At 40.9% G+C, this 19,169-nt stretch overlaps 1 protein-coding gene across 2 annotated transcripts in view; it reads right to left on the bottom strand.

Annotated features, from left to right (window-relative positions):
- The window catches only part of JMY (junction mediating and regulatory protein, p53 cofactor), a 73,704-nt gene extending 56,531 nt beyond the window's left edge, over positions 1-17,173 (bottom strand). Inside the window, exon 1 of one of the 2 annotated variants that reach the window (XM_070468604.1) lies at positions 15,617-17,173. In XM_070468604.1, the coding sequence (XP_070324705.1) occupies positions 15,617-16,624 (1,008 nt within the window). In that variant the 5' untranslated portion in view covers positions 16,625-17,173. The remainder of the gene's footprint in view (positions 1-15,616) is intronic. The other variant, XM_020897766.2, reaches the window with a different exon arrangement.
- Positions 17,174-19,169: the final 1,996 nt, after the last annotated feature.

Here is a 19,169-nt window from a genome sequence, read left to right as displayed (position 1 = left end):
TGTGCAACCACAAGAAAATCAGTTATTCTAGTCAAATATTAACAGCTATATATTTCCCAAATGCCTTTGATCAACAAACAGAGCAGAACTTTACAAAGCTATTATGCACCAACTAAACTCAATACTCCTGCAGAGAAGCCCAAGGCATCTCACATAACACTGCTCATTTATTAATTTGTCTTCTTAGCTATAAAGTTTCACGTTTTTCCAACATTAGATTACCTAAAAACCAACCAATTATAGCTTCAATCAGCAATCTATTTTAAGTATCTGAAAATAATCTTAAAGGAAATGAATTTTAAAATGTCAAAAGAGGCAATTTACTAAGCATTAGACTGTTTAGTCTAAACCATTTCCTATAATCCATGATAAAAGACTTAAACTGTAAAAGATAATCACAACCTGTTACAATAACGCATTTAATTTTCTATTTTGCTAACCAAAACTGACTAAATCCAGGGACTAAATAAACTGAACTGTGGATATTTGCAGGTTATTAACTGTGAAATGTAAAAGGTGCTATAAATAATATGCACAAAAAAAGAGTAGAAAGAAATTGGAACGAGAGTTAGCTTACTTAGGATTAAGAATATCTGAGATAGATGTATAGAGAAGGCCTGAATTTAAAATGGAGAGAATGCTGTTTGCTAAACTTGAGAAGATTCATTGACAGATACAAACTGAATCAGAATACAGATGGACCTATGAGAATACAACACGCCTACAAAGGGTGATTTTGGAAGGGCTCAAGTGCACTCAATACAAAACAGAGATACTCATTACAGGATGCAGTGGAAAGGAGGGCAGACAGGAACAGGACTTACAAAGTAAAAAAAACTGAATTCCTTGTTTCAAAATCTGACACATTGCTCATGCAATTTATTTAGAAAGTCATTTTGCTCTACTGAGTCACTTAAAAGAAATGAAGCAGAATTATATACAGCATTAATCAAACACATTAGCCTAATAAGTAGAACACTTCTTTTCCCTTCCTTCCAGCTTCCCTAACAGACACCTTTTTTGTTTCCCCCAGTCTCATTCTGATAACAACTAAGCCCCTAACCTACTCTGGTATTTGAAACACAGCTCAGCTTACTGCAGTTTCTCCAGGGCAAGGACCCCACCACTTTCACCAGGTTCTTAAAGGAGTCAGTGACAACAGCTTTTAAAAAGTTTCTTTCAAGACTCCCTAAAACCACTGTAACAAAGAAAGTACAAAACAAACTTGTGCCATTTACTCCCTTCTTTAGTTCTATTCAACTTTGGCTTTTTAACCCTGTGAAAAGTTACAAATATAGGGGAAAGGAAGAAAGCACCTCCTGTGCTTAAAGGAGTCCCCATCCCGCAGGGGGCCGATCAGTTATAGAGCCTGCTCTGACTTCAGGATTACAGTGAGTCACTCGGTCATGTCCGGCTCTGTGCAAGCCCACGGACTGTAGCCTGCCAGGCTCCTCTGTCCATGGCATTCCCCAGACCAGAATACTGGAGTGGGTAGCTGTTCCCTCCTCCAAGGGATAAGACTGCCACTATACTTGAATATCCTCAGATAATTTGTGAAGTCCTGGGTATAAAATTTAGAAGCTAAACTCTCTCCTGTCCAGAGTCTCAGAACTTTCTTCCTACTTTAATGTGCCAAACCCAATAGAGTGCCTCATTTTCTAAATTAAAATGTTTAAGCAGCAACATAAAATCTACAAATAATACCATCTTTTAAATTATTATTAAGACATGCAAATAATTATCTGTTTGTGGAAAAGGGTGATGCAAAACTAGCAATGAGGTGCTAAGACAGGAGAGGGAGGCCTTATCCCAGCAATCAGACTGGATCTGTGGTCCTAGGAATCTTCCCATAGGTCTAGGGGATTGGCTTTCCTAATGACAAGGAAGGACCAACACCACATACATTTTCACACAAAGCACATTGCTCAACTCTGTTCTTGTTTTCTACAAGTGTTGAATCATTTTTATTACTATGTTAATCACTGATTATTTATTAGGAACTGTTAATGCTAAAATCCAATTCTGGAAAGTGTAAGGGCTACTATTTTGAAAATAGTAGTTTTCAGATTATTTCATAGATGAGTGGCAAATTTAATTTCATTTTACTTCTGGGGAGGAAGTACCTTTAATTAAAATGTCAGGTACATGTATACATGTCATATACAGAAACCAACTTCATAACATATCAAAAACCGTCCACTGAGTACCCACTGAGTACAGAAACACTGGAGAATTGAGGTATTAGCAAAGAATAACAGCAAACCCACCTTTGTCTCCTGGGCCTTACAATGCATTTTAAAGGGTAGGAGGGAATCCATAAAGAGAAAAACCAGAAAAGCAGTCATGAATAATGTGAACCATATGTAATATAATGCGTCTCTCATCTCTGAATTTCTGAAAGTCCTGGTCTCTGAAAGTGGTCAGAGATGACTTTCTTCAGGAGGGGTACCTGACCTGGCCCTGGAAAGAAGGAACTTAAACCAAAAAAAAAGGACAACATGGGCAGGGAAGGAAGGTGTCCTTCCTATTATACAGTACATGGTGTACAGTGAGTTCAGTGAATAATGTGTAAAGGAGCTTAACTAGAATAATGAAAGGTTCATATAGAGAAAAGAAAGAGATTAACTGGCAGGTTAACCAGAAAATGGATGATACTGAAGGCCAGGACTGGGGCTCTGTTACAGGACAATGGTGAGCAATAGAAGAGAGCAGCTTGATGTGTGTATATCACAGCTAAGAGTTCGGTATGAAGATGTGCAAAGTAATGCTTGGGAGCAAGTATTACAAAGGCTACTTTGCAAGGAAGACATTGAAGGAGAGCTAAAATAAGTCCAGGGATGAAATTGTGAGACTAAACTAAAGTAGGTATAGGAGCAACATGAGAAAGCAGAAACTAATGAATAAATGATTCCATAGTTCTGAAGTTCTAAAATTCATATTTAACATTTCTGAATCAGTATGCATTTACAAATCAGTGATGCAGATATAACTATTATGGCCACTTGCAGAAATAAGAACCAGAGGCACAGGCTCAGTAACCTGCCTAAAGTTAGAGAGCTGGTGAAAGGTTGAGGTAAAGTGTGAATCTTCGCAGCCCGACTCAAGCCCTTAACCACTGCCCTACTTGCCCCTATGCATAACCAGTCTATTACCTTTCCCTTACCTGAATGATACCAATCTTTTGGGTCTAGGAAGACTGAAAACATGATGAAATACATATACAATGGAATACTACTCAGTCACTTTTAAAAAATGAAACTTTGCTATTTGCAACAACATGGATGGACTTGGAGGATAATATGCTTAACTCAGAGAAGAAAGACAAACACTATATGATTTCACTTATATATGGAGTCTAAAAAATAAACGAACATAATAACAAAAAAGAAACAGACTCACTAATACAGAGAACAAACTAGTGGTTACCAATGAGTAAAGGGAAAGGGGGATGGGCAAGATAGAATCAAGGGGATTAAAAAGTACAAATTTACTGTCTATAAAATAAATAAGCTACAAGGATATACTGTACAACAAGGAGGGAATATAGGCAATATTTTATAGTAACTTTAAACGGAATACATAAAAATTTTGAATCCCTATGCTATATACCTGAAACTAATATTGAAAATCAATTATACCTCAATAAAAATAAATAAATAAGTACTTCCCCCCCAAGTTTTAGGTCTCATAAGACTCAACATATAAAGTAAAACCTGCTCAAGAACTAACTCCAAGGCCCTCCAGGGAGTCAGACATCTTTTATTAACACTTTACAAAAATCAAGCACTCTGACAAGCTTCACTGTGAGTTGACACATAATTTTCTTTTATTAAAATAATGCATGTTTTTCAAGTTTAGATATTGCTAAAGTAATTCTTGTTCCCTTCTCTCTTAATCCCCCATTTCTTTTTAAAAATTTTTATTTTATCCCAGAGTATAGTTAATTAACTATACTGCATCAGTTTCAGGTGGACAGCAAAGGGATTCAGTGATATAAAACATTCAGGTTATTGCAGAGTACTGAGTAGAGAGCCCTGTGCTGTAACAAGAGATCTCAGTTTGTTACCTATTTTAAACACAGCAGTGTGTACATGTCAATCCCAAACTCCCTCTAACCCTCGTCACCACCTTTCATTTTCAGTTAGCAACTCCAATACCCAAATTCACAACACTTAATAAAAAAGAGGGGGGGAGGAAGAATTTCCAACTAAAATAAATCAAGAGAGTTAACATACTTAATTGCCCTCCTCCCCTGCGTAGCCAGAAAAATTAGTATAGTTATGAGAGACAAGGGAGTTCAATATTAACTATTCAAAGTTATGCACTACTTGTTTGAAAAACAGCAAGAGAAAGGAGGTAGATTTCAGGTCTTACCTTATACTACACCAAATTCCCTATTATTACTGTGGAAGGAAAAAGTATTAGGAAATGTTTAGAGAAGAAAATAAACTTTCTTAAAAGTATTATCATACCATCTAAACCAAGTCACCTTTAGCTAGCTTAACACAAAACAGATTTTGTAATAGATTAAATATCAGTATAACATTTATTCTTCTTGTGGGTACAGGAAAGTTATTTTTATGAGTCTGTATGAGACATATGCATTCTGTCTCACATTAAAGTTTTATGTATAATACATGTACAAATTTAAATTCACTTCCTTTGGGATTACAATGTTCTCCAATGATAGACAACACAGTATATGTACATAACCAAGGTTTTGCAGAAACAGTCATCAGCCAGACACTGTTGCAATATTTTTGTCCAGTGATGAGGACACTGACCATGTATTTCAACTTGACAAAGGCTAAGTTTATCAGTTAGCCTCACTTCCTTTCTACAGGGATGAAGAGAGTCCAGTGGTTAAGAAAACCGGCTGGGATCAGGCATGGAATTGAACCTGGTTTTCATATATGCATATGTTATCTTAGGCAAGCTTATCTAATTTCTTTGAACCTGTTTGCTCTATTGTAAAATCCCTGCCTCTTAGGTTGATATGAAGATTAATACTAGTAAGAGTTAACATTAAGTGTTTATTGAGTAAATGACACTAAGTACTTTACACAAAAGCTACTTTTCAGTCCCACTATGAGGCAGTAATATTATTCTCCTCACTTTACAGATGAGGAGGCTAAGGCATTTAAGAGAATTAAGTGGGCCCAAATTCATAAAGCTGTTAAGTGGAGGAGCCAGGACTCAAACTCACTTGAACCCTAACTCTTAACCTCTATCAACATGCTAAGTCAATGTATTTAAAGACCTCTGCATAGTGCCCGACCCATAGAAAGCATTCAGTAAAGGTTAGCTACTGTGATCACTAGGAGAAGGGAATGACAACCCACTCCAGTATTCTTGCCTGGAGAACCCCAAGGACAGAGGAACCTGGTGAGCTATAGTTGATGGGGTCACAAAGAATCGGAAACAACTGAGTGACTTTCACTTCACTCACTGTGACTATCAAAAACTAGGGCCTCACACAAGTCTCTACACATCGGTCATTCAACAAGTTATGACCTTGTTAACAGTCAGTAAAGAAAAAAACAACAAAAAGTCAGCAAAGAGGTGACAGACTCACCTACTTAGGATGGTGAAGGGGAAGAAAGAGTTTCAGTTAGTAATGAGACATTGGTTTTGTAAGTGTAACTGTAGCAAGTTATCAAAATACTGATGGGAAAGCAATTTTAATAATAAGGTGTGTAGGGAAAAGCACTCACATCAAAATCCACCTCAAGGACAGGTAACAAAGTGAGGAAAAGAAAATAAACAGAAAAAACCAGAAATACCACTCCCGCCTGCTTTAATGCCCCCATGTACTAAAAAATGATTTAGACCTTTTTCAAAGCCTAAAGAAAGAAAAAATGAAGAGATGGAGCCAAAGCAAAAACACCCACTTGTGGATGTGACTGGTGATGGAAGTAAAGTCCAATGCTGTAAAGAGCAATATTGCATAGGAATGTTACGTCCATTCCATTGCATGGAATGTTAGGTCCATGAATCAAGGCAAATCGGAAGTGGTCAAACAGGAGATGGCAAGAGTGAACATCGACATTTTAGGAATCAGCGAACTAAAATGGACTGGAATGGGCTTAACTCAGACGACCATTATATCTACTACTGTGGGCAAGATCCCTTTGAAGAAATGGAGTAGCCATCAGAGTAAACAAAAGTCCAAAATGCAGTACTTGGATGCAATCTCAGAAACAACAGAATGATCTCTGTTTCCAAGGCAAACCATTCAATATCACAGTAATCCAAGTCTATGCCCCTACCAGTAATGCTGAAGTTGAATGGTTTTATGAAAACCTACAAGACCTTCTAGAACTTACACCCCAAAAAGATGTCCTTTTCATCATAGGGGACTGGAATACAAAAGTAGGAAGTCAAGAAATACCTGGAGTAACAGGAAAATTTGGCCTTGGAGTACAGAATGAAGGAAACAGAATGGAGTACAGAAATAGAGGAAAACAATAGAATTGGAAAGACTAGACATCTCTTCAAGAAAATTAGCGATACCAAGGAAATATTTCATGCAAAGATGGCTAATAGAGTTTTGCCAAAAGAACACACTGGTCATAGCAAACACTCCTCTTCCAACAACACAAGAGAAGACTCTACACATGGACATCACCAGATGGTCAATACCGAAATCAGATTGATTATGTATCTTTGCAGCCAAAGATGGAGAAGCTCTATACAGTCAGCAAAAACAAGACCAGGAGCTGACTGTGACTCAGATCATGAACTCCTTACTGCCAAATTCCAGACTTAAATTGAAGAAAGTAGGGAAAACCACTAGACCATTCAGGTATGACCTAAATAAAATCCCTTGCGATTATACAGTGGAAGTGACAAATAGATTCAAGGGATTAGATCTGACAGAGTGTTTGATGAACTAAGGATGGGGGTTCCTGACATTGTACAGGAGGCAGTGATCAAGACCGTCCCCAAGAAAAAGAAATGCAAAAAGGCAAAATGGTTGTATGATGAGGCCTTACAGATAGCTGAGAAGAGAAGTGAAAGGCAAAGGAGAAAAGGAAAGATATACCCATTTGAATGCAGAGTTCCAAAAAACATCGGAGAGAGAAAAGAAAGCCTTCCTCAGTGATCAATGCAAAGAAATAGAGGAAAACAATAGAATGGGAAAGATAGAGGTCTCTTCAAGAAAATCAGAGGTATCAAGAGAACATTTCATGCAAAGATGGGCTCAATAAAGGATAGAAATGGTATGAACCTAACAGAAGCAGAACATATTAAGAGATGGCAAGAATACCCAGAAGAACTATACAAGAAAGATCTTCATGGCCCAGATAATCACGATGGTGTGATCACTCACCAAGAGCCAGACATCCTGAAGTGTGAAGTCAAGTGGGCCTTAGGAAGCATCACTACGAACAAAGCTAGTGGAGGTGATGGAATTCCAGTTGAGCTATTTCAAATCCTAAAAGATGACGCTGTGAAAGTGGTGCACTCAAGATGCCAGCAAATTTGGAAAACTCAGCAGTGGACACAGAACTGGAAAAGGTCAGCTTTCATTTCAATCCCACAGAAAGACAATGCCAAAGAATGTTCAGACTACCACACAATTGCACTCATCTCACATGCTAGCAAAGTAATACTCAAAATTCTCCAAGCCAGGCTTCACAGTACGTGAACCGTGAACTTCCAGATGTTAAAGCTGGATTTAGAAAAGGCAGAGGAACCAGACATCAAATTGCCAACATCCGCTGGATCATCGAAAAAGCAAGAGAGTTCCAGAAAAGCATCTACTTCTGCTTATTGACTATGCCAAAGCCTTTGACTGTGTGGATCACAACTAACTGGAAAATTCTGAAAGAGATGGGAATACCAGACCACCTCCTGAGAGATCTAGATACAAGTCAAGAAGCACCAGTTAGAACTGGATGTGGAACAGACTGGTTCCAAATCAGGAAAGGAGTACATCAAGGCTGTATATTTTCACCCTGTTTATTTAATTTCTATGCAGAGTACATCATGAGAAATGCTGGGCTGGATGAAGCACAAGCTGGAATCAAGACTGCTGGGAGAAGTATCAATAACCTCAGATATGCAGATGACACCATCCTTATGGCAGAAAGTAAAGAAGAATTAAAGAGCCTCTTGATGAAAAAGTGAAAGAAGAGAGCGAAAAGCTAGCTTAAAACTCAACATTCAGAAAACTAAGATCATGGCATCCAGTCCCATTACTTGATGGCAACTAGATGGGGAAACAATGGAAACAGTGACAAGACTATTTTGTGGGGCTCCAAAATCACTGCAGATGGTGACTGCAGCCTTGAAATTAAAAAGATGCTTGCTCCTTGGAAGAAAAGTTATGACCAACCTAGACAGCATATTAAAAAGCAGAGACATTATTGCCAACAAAGGTCCATCTCGTCAAAGCTATGGTTTTTCCAGTAGTCGTGTATGGATGTGAGAGTTGGACTATAAAGAAAGCTGAGTGCCGAAGATTTGATGCTTTTGAAATATGGTGTTGGAGCAGACTCTTGAGAATCCCTTGGACTGCAAGGAGATCCAACCAGTCCATCCTAAAAGAAATCATCCCTGAATATTCATTGGATGCTGAATATTCATTCAGCTTCACTGATGCTGAAGCTCAAACTCCAACACTTTGGACTGTGGCCACCTGATGTGAAGAACTGACTCATTTGAAAAGACCCTGACGCTGTGAAAGATTGAAGGCAGGAGGAGAAGGGGATGACAGAGGATGAGATGGTTGCATGCCATCCCTGACTCAATTGGACACGTGTTTGAGTAAACTCCAGGAATTGATGATGGACAGGGAGGCCTGGCGTGCTGCAGTCCATGGAGTCGCAGAGTCGGACACGACTGAGCAACTGAACTGAACTCTACTGAAAGAAACTCTTAGCATCATTAAAAGTTTATGTCTTAGTCACCTTGCTGCAGAGAAACCCAAACCTGGAGACAAGGACATAAAACAAGTGGCCCAGGTTCCAACTCTTGCCACACTGTGCTTGTAAACTGCCCTGGATCCTTAAGGAAAAGAACAATGTATTTTCATTTTCCAAACATGAAATTAAGGCCCAAATAGAGTAAGTGACAGCCTAAGGTCAAGCCACTAGTATCAGAACTAGGACAAAAACACAGATTCTCCTGAGCCATGTTCAGTAAATTTTCTTTCCACTAAGCACTAGTTAAGATAGTGCAGTGAGACATTCCTTTAAAAGTATACCCTGCCTCAACTAATTCTTAGCAGCAGCAAGACCTGGTGACCAATTTTTTTTTTTTCCAATTTTAATTAAAACATTTTTCCTGAGGAAAATGGCCATTCCTGCTTATCACTGTATTCTCCCTGTGCCTATATTATATGAATGCACTAATACTGGCTGAATAAACTAAGTCTCAAACCATCACCCTCACTATAACCTTAATAGCTACAATAAAACCCCAAATCATTATATGAACCTCATTTATCCTGAAGACCATTCTCTAAAAATGTCTAGCCCACAAGGCTTATATTTCTTTCACAGCCTATTACACAAAAGCTTCACTATAGTTTGAAGTTATATATCAAATTATAACTAAAATTTAAAACTCAAGGACAAGGATAAAGGCGGTTCCCCATATTTAGGACAAACAACTCACAACATTTTCTAGCCTTTTGCTGAATGAATCCTTCTCTGCCCCACACAGTTTTAAGGACTCTGTGTTAAGCCTAGTTGGTATTAACAGTCCCCTATAAGAAGCTTGAAAAGCCAAATGAACTTCACCACCTATACCAAAAAGCAATCAGCACCAAGAATAACTGTTTAGTCTTCACTGCCTTTTACCCTTAAAACTTAACTTTTCTCCTATGATAGCTAAGGAAACTGGGCAGCTTCAAAGGCAGCAAATGCTGGCCTATTAATGAGTAATAAAAAGAGCCATAGGGAAATTTCCCATTACAAAAAAAATAAGTACACATAAATCTAACCATCAATGGAAAGTCACCTCGCACTTTCAAGTACCACTTCCAACAACGTCCTAGTCAATAAAAAGCCAAATAAAGCAGCAATGGAGAACAGTGAGACTAAAGTTAAATGTGAAGATCTGGGGAATGGAGATTGCTAATTCAACCATAACAACTGTTATGTTTGACAAATCAAACCTCCCACTCACCTTTTCCCTTCAACGCGCATGTGCGCGCGCGCACACGCACACACACACACACACACACACACACACACAACCTTGTACTCACATTACAGAAGTATTATATTTGTCCAAGCTAGCCTTGTTTTTGCAAGGAGGAAGCATGTCTGTGAAATATCTGGTGGGCCAGGCATCATGTGATGTCAAACAGCAAGCAGAGAAACCACCACATAAATTATTTATTGGGAAGGCTGCCATCCTGCCACCAGCCTCCATTTTTGTTTACAGAAACACTAACACAGAAGCACATATTCAACTTATTTCCCATACCTTTTTTTTTTCCAGTTATATGAAAAATGGCCAGATGTTTATTAGGGCATAGGATTGAAGAAAATGATAAATATCTAAGTGATTATTTTAACAGCTTCCAGCTTTTAAGTCTTTCATCATCATTTTCAGGAACCCCACAAAATTCATTTAGCTTCATTATGTCACTACTGTGTTTTACAGTAAAAGAGCAGTTTGCACTGTTTATGTAACTATCCAGGTGGAATGGCTCTCTCTCCACTGCAACTGAGGGCACGTGTCCCTCCCCAGCCTGCTTCTCCTGCTTATACCTAATCACGGGTCATGGCTACTGGCCCAAAGACCAGCATCCTAGGGCTCCTAAGATACTGTCATTTCTCTAGTGACATATTAGAGATATATCAGATACATAGCAAGTATACAGCAAGTATAACAGATCTTCCTTGACTTGCATTGGGGTCACTGCCCAACAAACGCGTCATAAATTGAAAATACTCTAAGTCAGAACTGCATTCAGTATACCTCACCCACTGAACAGTATAGCTTAGCCTAGCCTATCTTAAGTATGCTCAGAACACTCACGTTACCCTATACTTGGGCAAAACTCATCTAAAACAAAGTCTATTTTATAATAAAGTGCTGAATATCTCAAGTACTTGATTTTAATACTGTACCGAAGTGACAACAGAAAGGCTGTGTGAGCAGAGAATGGTTGTTTACCCTTGTGATGGCATGGCTGACTGGGAGTGACAACTCACTGCCCAGTTACAAACGAGTGCGGTACCCAGGAGAGGAAGTCCAGTTCCTACTGAATGGGTATCTCACTTATATCATCTTAAAACTGAATGACCTTAAGTCAGGGACTGTCTGTAGTTGGGATTTTAGCAGTGCTCCAGAGTTTTATAGCTAATCTTAGTTTTCCTGGGAAAATCAGTAAAGTCATAAATGGGAGGAGGGAAATGATAAGTAAACAATCTTCATAGAGCTCCTTGACCTTCTGCTGAACTACTCAAGTCAGGAGTTGTTTATAGACAAGTCATTTTAAACACAAAGGAAAACAGTGATTGGGTGCTCTTGTCTAACATAAACCCATCCTGGCATCCTAGGCAACCTGCTTCTAAAACATATCGTGAGGACTATGCCCTAAACTATGCCTATCAGGATTAATTTGAAATAAAACAAATGCATTACCTTAAAAGCTCATTACTGAACCAACTAGATTTTAAAATACTGACGCCATCCTCCCATTCTCAGGAGTGGAGACTGACATCCCTTCGAATGTCATCACGCAAAAATGGCAGAAAAGGAATATGTTTGAATGAGGACAAATCAAAGTTGAATCCGAGTTTAGTCACTCCTTAGCTGGTTAAAGTTGGCCAAATCAACTTCTCCTTCAGTAAAATAGGTATAAAACACCACCTGCCTCAAAAAATTGTATGGAGGATGAACATAAGTAATGTGAAATACCCAACACCTAAAATAGTGCCAAAAAATATTTACATTCCCTTGAAACAACACTTTCTGGATGCCAAACACTTTTGTTAGGTACTTTTTCATAATGTCTTAAATATTCAGAAATCCTTTAAGTATTTCCCCCATTTCTCTATTTTAAAGAGGTTAAATAACTAAACAGGTCACAGGAACGATGAGCACTCATTTAAACCCACATCTTTCTGACCCCAAACACAAGGTAGTCTCTGTCTACTGTGTGCCTTACATGGCTACTTTTGAAAACACATGCTTCTCTCAGTGGTTTCAACTGAAAAAGTTAGAATTGAGCAATTCTATAAACATAATAAATTCCAAAGTGAGCACTGATTTTTAGATTTCAATCAACTCTATCATCATAGTTAAGGTTTACTATCTAAACGACCACAATGATTTCAATAGTTGTCCTTATATTGAAACTTTATTTCAAGCCATCAAAGGGTAAACCATACTATGACTTATAATACAATACTCAACTTTTAACTAACCTAACAACCAAGGCTACTGTTGAAACCATTCCAAGAGGTCCTGATGGCACTTGATTCATTCAGGGATTGAGTGCTTGCTATATAAATAGCACTACTTACAGTAAATCCTTGTTAAAGTTCAAGACAAGCCTACCATGTAATAAATTTCACATTTCATCTGTACTCAAGATTAAAGGCCTAAGGAGTATACAATCTACAATTCTTAATTCATCTAAAAATAACTTCATTAGTATTGTATAAATTGTACCTCCTCACAAACTAGTCAGTTGACCAAATTTGTGAACTATTAACAAAAACTTTTGGCAGAAAATGTAAGGTTTAGTAATACTTCAATACTCCACAAGACAGATATAAGAGTACTTCTTATAACCCCATATAAATCATGAATATATTCCCCAAACTAAACTCCAAAAGAGGTTATATCCTAAGTTTACAAAGTAGATACTTTATAATTGTGATTTTAAGGCTCTTTTTGAAGAATACCTTTCAGTCTTTCTCTCCAAAACTGCAAATACGCCTATGCATCTAAAACTCTGAACACTGCTTAAGGTATTCCATAAAGTCTATCAATAGCTCCTCTCAATTCATAAGAAATTCACCAACCCCAAATAACCACTCCTTATTTAGGAGGTTATGTTTTTATAGTTTTAAACAGATTTTTCTCCTAGTTTATAAATAGCAGTGTTCCTTGAGGAATTTACATTTATCAGCTTAAAAATTTTATTTACTTACAACTTTATATTAAAATAACACTTCTTCCAAATCTCTTAGAAAAAACTGGTGTCTTTTGTCCACTATTATTAAAAGTGCTCACAAGATGTGTGGCCCTGAACTAGGGGTGGCAAAGAAGAGAATTCCAAGATACTGTCAAGGCCAGTGACCTTGAGAAGTTTACAATCTCACTGTACAGTTTGTCCTATTAAAAAAATAAATAAACCTCTCCAACAATTTACTGACATTCTGCACACAAATTGGTGTGGCCTTTCAATTGAAACCTTTAAATATATTGGAAAGGAAGACTGTAGAATAAAGAACTGGAAAATAGATTCAGAGAAATTACAAAAGGAAAAAACACGACCAAAGGATCATGCAATGCATACCTAAGAGTATGTGTGATTCACCACATATTACCTAGCTTTAAAAAACCTATGGTTAATTCCATATAATTGTGAAACTGAGAATTAAAAACAAATTTAGACACAATTACTAACTCAACAGAACTGATAACAAAACATGACACAACTTCTACAAAGATTTTACCTAAAAGAATGTTACTGCAAGCTATTCAATTGGCAAAAAGTTTAAGCAGATGAGGTAGAAAAAATTTATGGCAGTTATACTATACACTCCCACTGTCACTCATGGTAGGCATCATTGATTAATCATGCAACCCTTTCCTCCTACTGAGCCTAATTTCTTCCAAAATAGCCTTCCCGGAGAAATCAGGGTGGGCATTATAATTGAACCTGTCTGTTGTCCTTCCCGGATAACTATTTTTCAAATACTGTTCAGTCAACTATGTGAAGAACCCAGAATTTATGTATTTAATGTTCAATGAACTTAAAATAAACTCCATTTATTGAATTGCTCCCCCTCCCCCAAAATAACTCTACAAAAAAATTAAATATCCTGTTAAAGAGAATAAAACATATGGACAATATAACCTTAATTAGGAAAAATAATCTTTCTTAAAAAATGTACATGAGTTCTAGAAAACTGTTTCTCAGCAGTCCTCATTTTTGACCCAATTTGAATGAAAAAAAAAAAAAAACCCACAATTACTTTTTCTGAGTATCAGAAAAATTAAAACCAAACATATCTTCACCATTTAGGGATTAAAAAATAGAAAGGTAAAAAGAAAAAAATAATAATATATACCTGTAAAACAAATAAGCGAAAGAAGCACTTTGTCCTTGCAGTTTAAAAGAAACACAGGTCACTATGAAAACTCTAAAGAGAACATGACTATGTAAGATTTGTCACTTCCTTCCAAAAAGGATTTAAGGTATTAATAGAACAAAGACTTCAGAAGTGAGATGATAAAAAGGGAAATAAAAACAGATCGCTAGAACTATAGGATCACATCATGATGGGTGATGTTTAGCATCAAGTAATCTAACGGAGAAGTGAAAACCTGGAGTCACCAGGTTTTAAGAAAGCACTGTGGGGTAAGTGAGGAAGAATTATTTCCTAAATCCCGAATAGAGAATATTCTACGAAGAAATTAGGAGGTCCCTGCTTCCTGGCACATACTACAAGATTCCAGTAGTATGTAAACACATGCAAAGAATATAGTAAACACGACAAAAGGAGGCATTTCCCCAACCCAACTCCAACCTCAAGTGGTACTAATACTAAAAATAATTGCTTTGAGAACGAGAATACTTTTTTTAGAAGTTTTCCGGCAGAAGCTCGTAAGTACGCATGACCTCCAATTATACATCCTACACATCGTAGAACTCTCTATGTATAACCATTCAGACCTTTTCCCATTGTTTCCTGGAATTTCAAGGATTCGCTTAAAAATAAGCGCCTGCACTACTTTTACTCAAGTCCAAAAGTATAATAAACATTCCTGCCCAAGACCTTTTTCCTCCCTAAAACGAGTGAAACAGAGCACTCCTTAAAGACTTGAGATATTCCTAAGGTATGTAGAAAAGTCCGTTGGCATCCAACTGTCAATAGGGGCTTTTTATTTGGACAGGCCACTCATCTGGAGGAAAATGATTTAAAATTTGCCAAAGTTGCCAAATTACATTTGGAGACAAAAAACGGACCAATTTTACTTCATAAGACAAATCATTTTCAATAAACGAACATGACAACAGGAAACTAAGTTTAATGATCCGGGCAATTATTGCTGGAAAGAACTTTAGGGACCAAGAGAATCACTCATTTAGCTTATATTTATGGGACATCTTTCTTCTGAGTGACTTTAATCTCATTAACATTACTTAGTAGTAAACAGAGCACTTCATAGAACTAACATGATAAGTAGGAGGCGGAAATCTAAAGGTTTATCCAAGTTTCTTCAGAGGCCAAATTAAGGAAAGCCAGGGTTTTCCCCACCTCAGAGAGGGGGAGAAAGGTCAGGAAGCCCTCCTTTCCCCTTGTTTCCCTAGGAAAACAAGTGTCCCAAATGCGCACAACCTAGACCGAGGTTCCAGTCTCCGGCAGTGTGGAGAAGCTAAAAGCGATGCGCGGAGCCTAGACCGGGTCCTTACCTCCTGGATGCGCTTCCTGGCCCGCTGGAGCACTTCTTCGTAGCCCTTCTGCCGCAACTCGCTCAGGCTTTCGTAATACTCCTCCGGGTCGTCGGTCTCGGTGAACAGCACCTGGGACAGGATCTTCCAGCCGCAGGTGTCCAGGCCGTGGCCCAGGTAAACCTGGAGCTGGTAACACAGCGTGTCGATCTCCTGCTCGGTCATCTCCGGGGCGCCCCCGAAGAGCACCGTCCACATGCCCGACGGCTCCTCCGGAAACACCGGCAGGCACTGCTCCAGCTGCGAGTTCACGGAGCACAGCTGCTGGTGCACGGCGCGCAGATCCTGGAAGGAAAAGAGCCCGGCCCAGCTGCACTCCTCGGCCGGGGACTCCAGTTCAGCGGCCGGCAGCGCTACCGCCGCCGAGTCCGCCTCATCTTCCCTGACCATTTCCAGCACCTCGATCTCCTCGGTAACCGTCCCGCAGGCGCTCACTACCCGCACCGACGACATCGGGGCCTCCTTGGCCGCCGGCGGGGCTGACCCAGCCACATCTCTGCCTCCGGATGCCCTCCGGACCGGACTGGGGTTGGCCCGCACTGGGCTCCGGAGAGGACTTTCCGCCCCTTTGCCGGCCTGACTCCACAGCGGCGGGTCCCCTCGAGGGCTGCACGCGCTCCGCGGAGAGCTGCCCTCCGGCCAGGCTGGGCGCCTGCGGGAACCGGGGCTCCTGCCCAGGGTCGCGGAGGCAGTGGCCTCCGGGCGACCCTTGCCTGCCGGGCTGCCCGGCCCGCGAGTCCCGTCGGATGCGAGCGCGCCTGACTCGGCGCCGCCTCGCGCCCCCGCCTGCTCGCGGGTGCCGCTCCTCTGCCTCTGGGCCGTCCGGTTGTGGCAGGTTATGGCAAACTTGCCCTCAATCTCGTTCCAGGCTACGATGAAGACGAACTTGTGCTTCTCGCGCTCGTCGAATACGTGGGGCCGCACGGCCACCCAGTCTGACTCGACAGTCTCCTCCAGCGCGAACGACATGGTGGCTCCGGCGCCAGGCCGCGGGGAAGGCGCCGCTGGCCCTGCCCGCGCGAGCACTCGCCGGCTGGCTGCGCCGCGCCCCCCACTCACCCTCGCCGGGCGCCTTCAGCCATCTTAGCGCGCCGGCCGGCTCTCCCCGCTCGCTCTCCCGTCTCTCCGTGCCCGGACTCGTCGCGCTCCTTTGTGGCGCGGCTCGCGGGAAAGACAATGCGCGTCCCCGGAGCAGGTAGTTCACATGGTCACGTGCGGCCGGGTCTGTTTACAAGCCCCGGGCCGCCCCCCGAGCGAGGCCGCCGGGCTGAGTCTGCGGCGCTCCGGAGGTGAGGCGCGGGTGGCGCGGGGCCGGGCGGGCGGGCGGGAGGGTGGTCGGGGCCCTGGGCTTGCGAGCCTCCGCCGCTCGCCCTGGCGGATCTCCGCGCCCCTCCTCCTCTTCTTCCCGACAGCCTGGAGCCGGCCTGACGAAGGGACGCGTCTCCGGAGCGCAGAGCCTCAGAATCGCCACAATGTTGCCATTCGGCTGCTGACGTAGCGGCTCCACGAGGGACGTAAACACGGGCACGTGCCGCACGCTGGTGACGCGGCGGCGGCGGCGCGCACACCTCGCTCGCGCGCGTCGGCCCCGCCCCTCCGCGTCTCCCGCCCCCGCCCGCTCGCGGCCGCGCGCGCGAGTCTTCCCTTCCTCGGGCTCGGGTCCGGAGCCGGTGAGCCGCGCAGTGAGCGTGGCAGGTGTGACCTGCGGCACAGGTGGCCGCCAAACCCAGGGGGAGAAGGACAAAGGCGGAGGAGCTGAGCATTTTTGAACTCCAGTCATTCAGAGGGACCCTCAAGTGTACATTTTCTTCCATTTCGGAGGGATAACTCCCATATTCAGAAAGAAGTACGCCGTAACGTTACGTGAGCTGTCTGCTAAACTTTGTCGGGATCCCCTAGACTGTTGGGTTCTCCCCTTAACACCCTTGTGATACACTGTCAGATACAAAGGGAAGGTGTCTGAAGACAACCCAGGAGAACTCCAAAACAAAATAAATGAAAATTCAGTCATGTCCTACCGGTGTGTTTACATCTCTGTTCATCAGTGTTTTATTGCTTCTGGCTTCATCATTGTGTATTGTTCTGTGAACCTCGTTTTGAGGTCACCAACTTGAGCCCTTTTGAAATTGTATTCAATTATCAAGAGTTCCCAGAATCCACAGGACCCCCCCCCCCCCGCCTCAAAATCACGTAAATCTGAAGAATCACGCTATTCATACTGAGCTATGCTGAAACACATTCTTAAAATTGCCTCATTGGTCTTATAATCTAGTTTAAATTATTCACATACTCTTTCCTACTACTATCCAATTCATATTGCAGGTATTCTGCATTCACAGTAAAGCACAATGTGAATTTGTTACTTTTATCCATATTTCTAAAATATATGCGAGACCGTTTGAATTAACCTTACATTGTTAGCCATACTTACTTCAGTATTGTCCCGACATCTGAAGATATCCCGAGAGCTTTAGCCCTGTCAGTCAATTGGACATTTTAGACCTATAGATCTGCTCTAACCATGGAAAAGGGGAAGGATGAGCTAAAATGGAAAAGGGCTGGTTTCTGACGCTTTTTACAGTTCTATATATAAACCATATGTTTTCAAAGCTTGTAACTCAATTTATGGTAGTTCTCAAATGCAAATCAGAAATACACCTTTTGAAAGGCAGTAAGAAAGACAGAAAATCCATTTCAAATCTATATCACCAGCTAAGCAAACAATAGCACATTATAGAAAATTTTCCTCTTTTCTGCAGAAAAGTTACTGCTAACAGTTTTTGTGATAAAAAATGAGAGAATCATACATTATAGATAAGCATGAATGAACTTCAAAAGAGTATGTTTATGGGAAGTATTTTTATTTACACGTATATTAACATTGCAATATTTATCCACAACATTATGTCTTATCACAATAGTGCTAGAGAAAATTGGTTTGTGGTCACACAGGTGTTACTGTTTCTCCACAATACTCTAGCTACTATGTTTTTTCAGAAGAGTTGTTTCAATGTTTTTCATTTTGTCTTAGTAATCCTACAAATAAACAGAAACAAACAGAAATCCCCATGGCACATTACTGTGGTACTTTACAATTCTTTATTTAGGTCTGTATATGATTTTAAGATCGCTGAGTGTATAAATACTCTCCGGGAATAAGTAAAGTTACAGAAGGCCGCATTTTGACCTTGGTGGGTGACCCCTGGGGCCTGGGTTGTGATTCTCCCTCTGAGACCTGAGGAAAGTTTCACACTGTATCTTCTACCACTAACACCTTCAGTCCCACAGGGTGTGTTGGGGTCTTTGTTCTAAGCCTCAGTGCTGCTTGTTCTGCAGTGAGGACTTCTGGAGAGCCAGTCTCTACTCCGAGCCCAGATATAAATTTGGGGGTGGCTCATACGGTAAAGAATCTGCCTGCAATGCAGGAGACTCAAGTTCAATCCCTGGGTCAGGAAGAGCCCCTGGAGAAGGGCATGGCAACCCACTCCAGTATTCTTGTCTGGAGAATCCCATG

Source organism: Odocoileus virginianus, chromosome 6 (assembly GCF_023699985.2).
Source record: "Odocoileus virginianus isolate 20LAN1187 ecotype Illinois chromosome 6, Ovbor_1.2, whole genome shotgun sequence".
NCBI lineage: Eukaryota > Metazoa > Chordata > Mammalia > Artiodactyla > Cervidae > Odocoileus > Odocoileus virginianus.
This window is presented reverse-complemented; position numbering and strand designations above follow the sequence as displayed.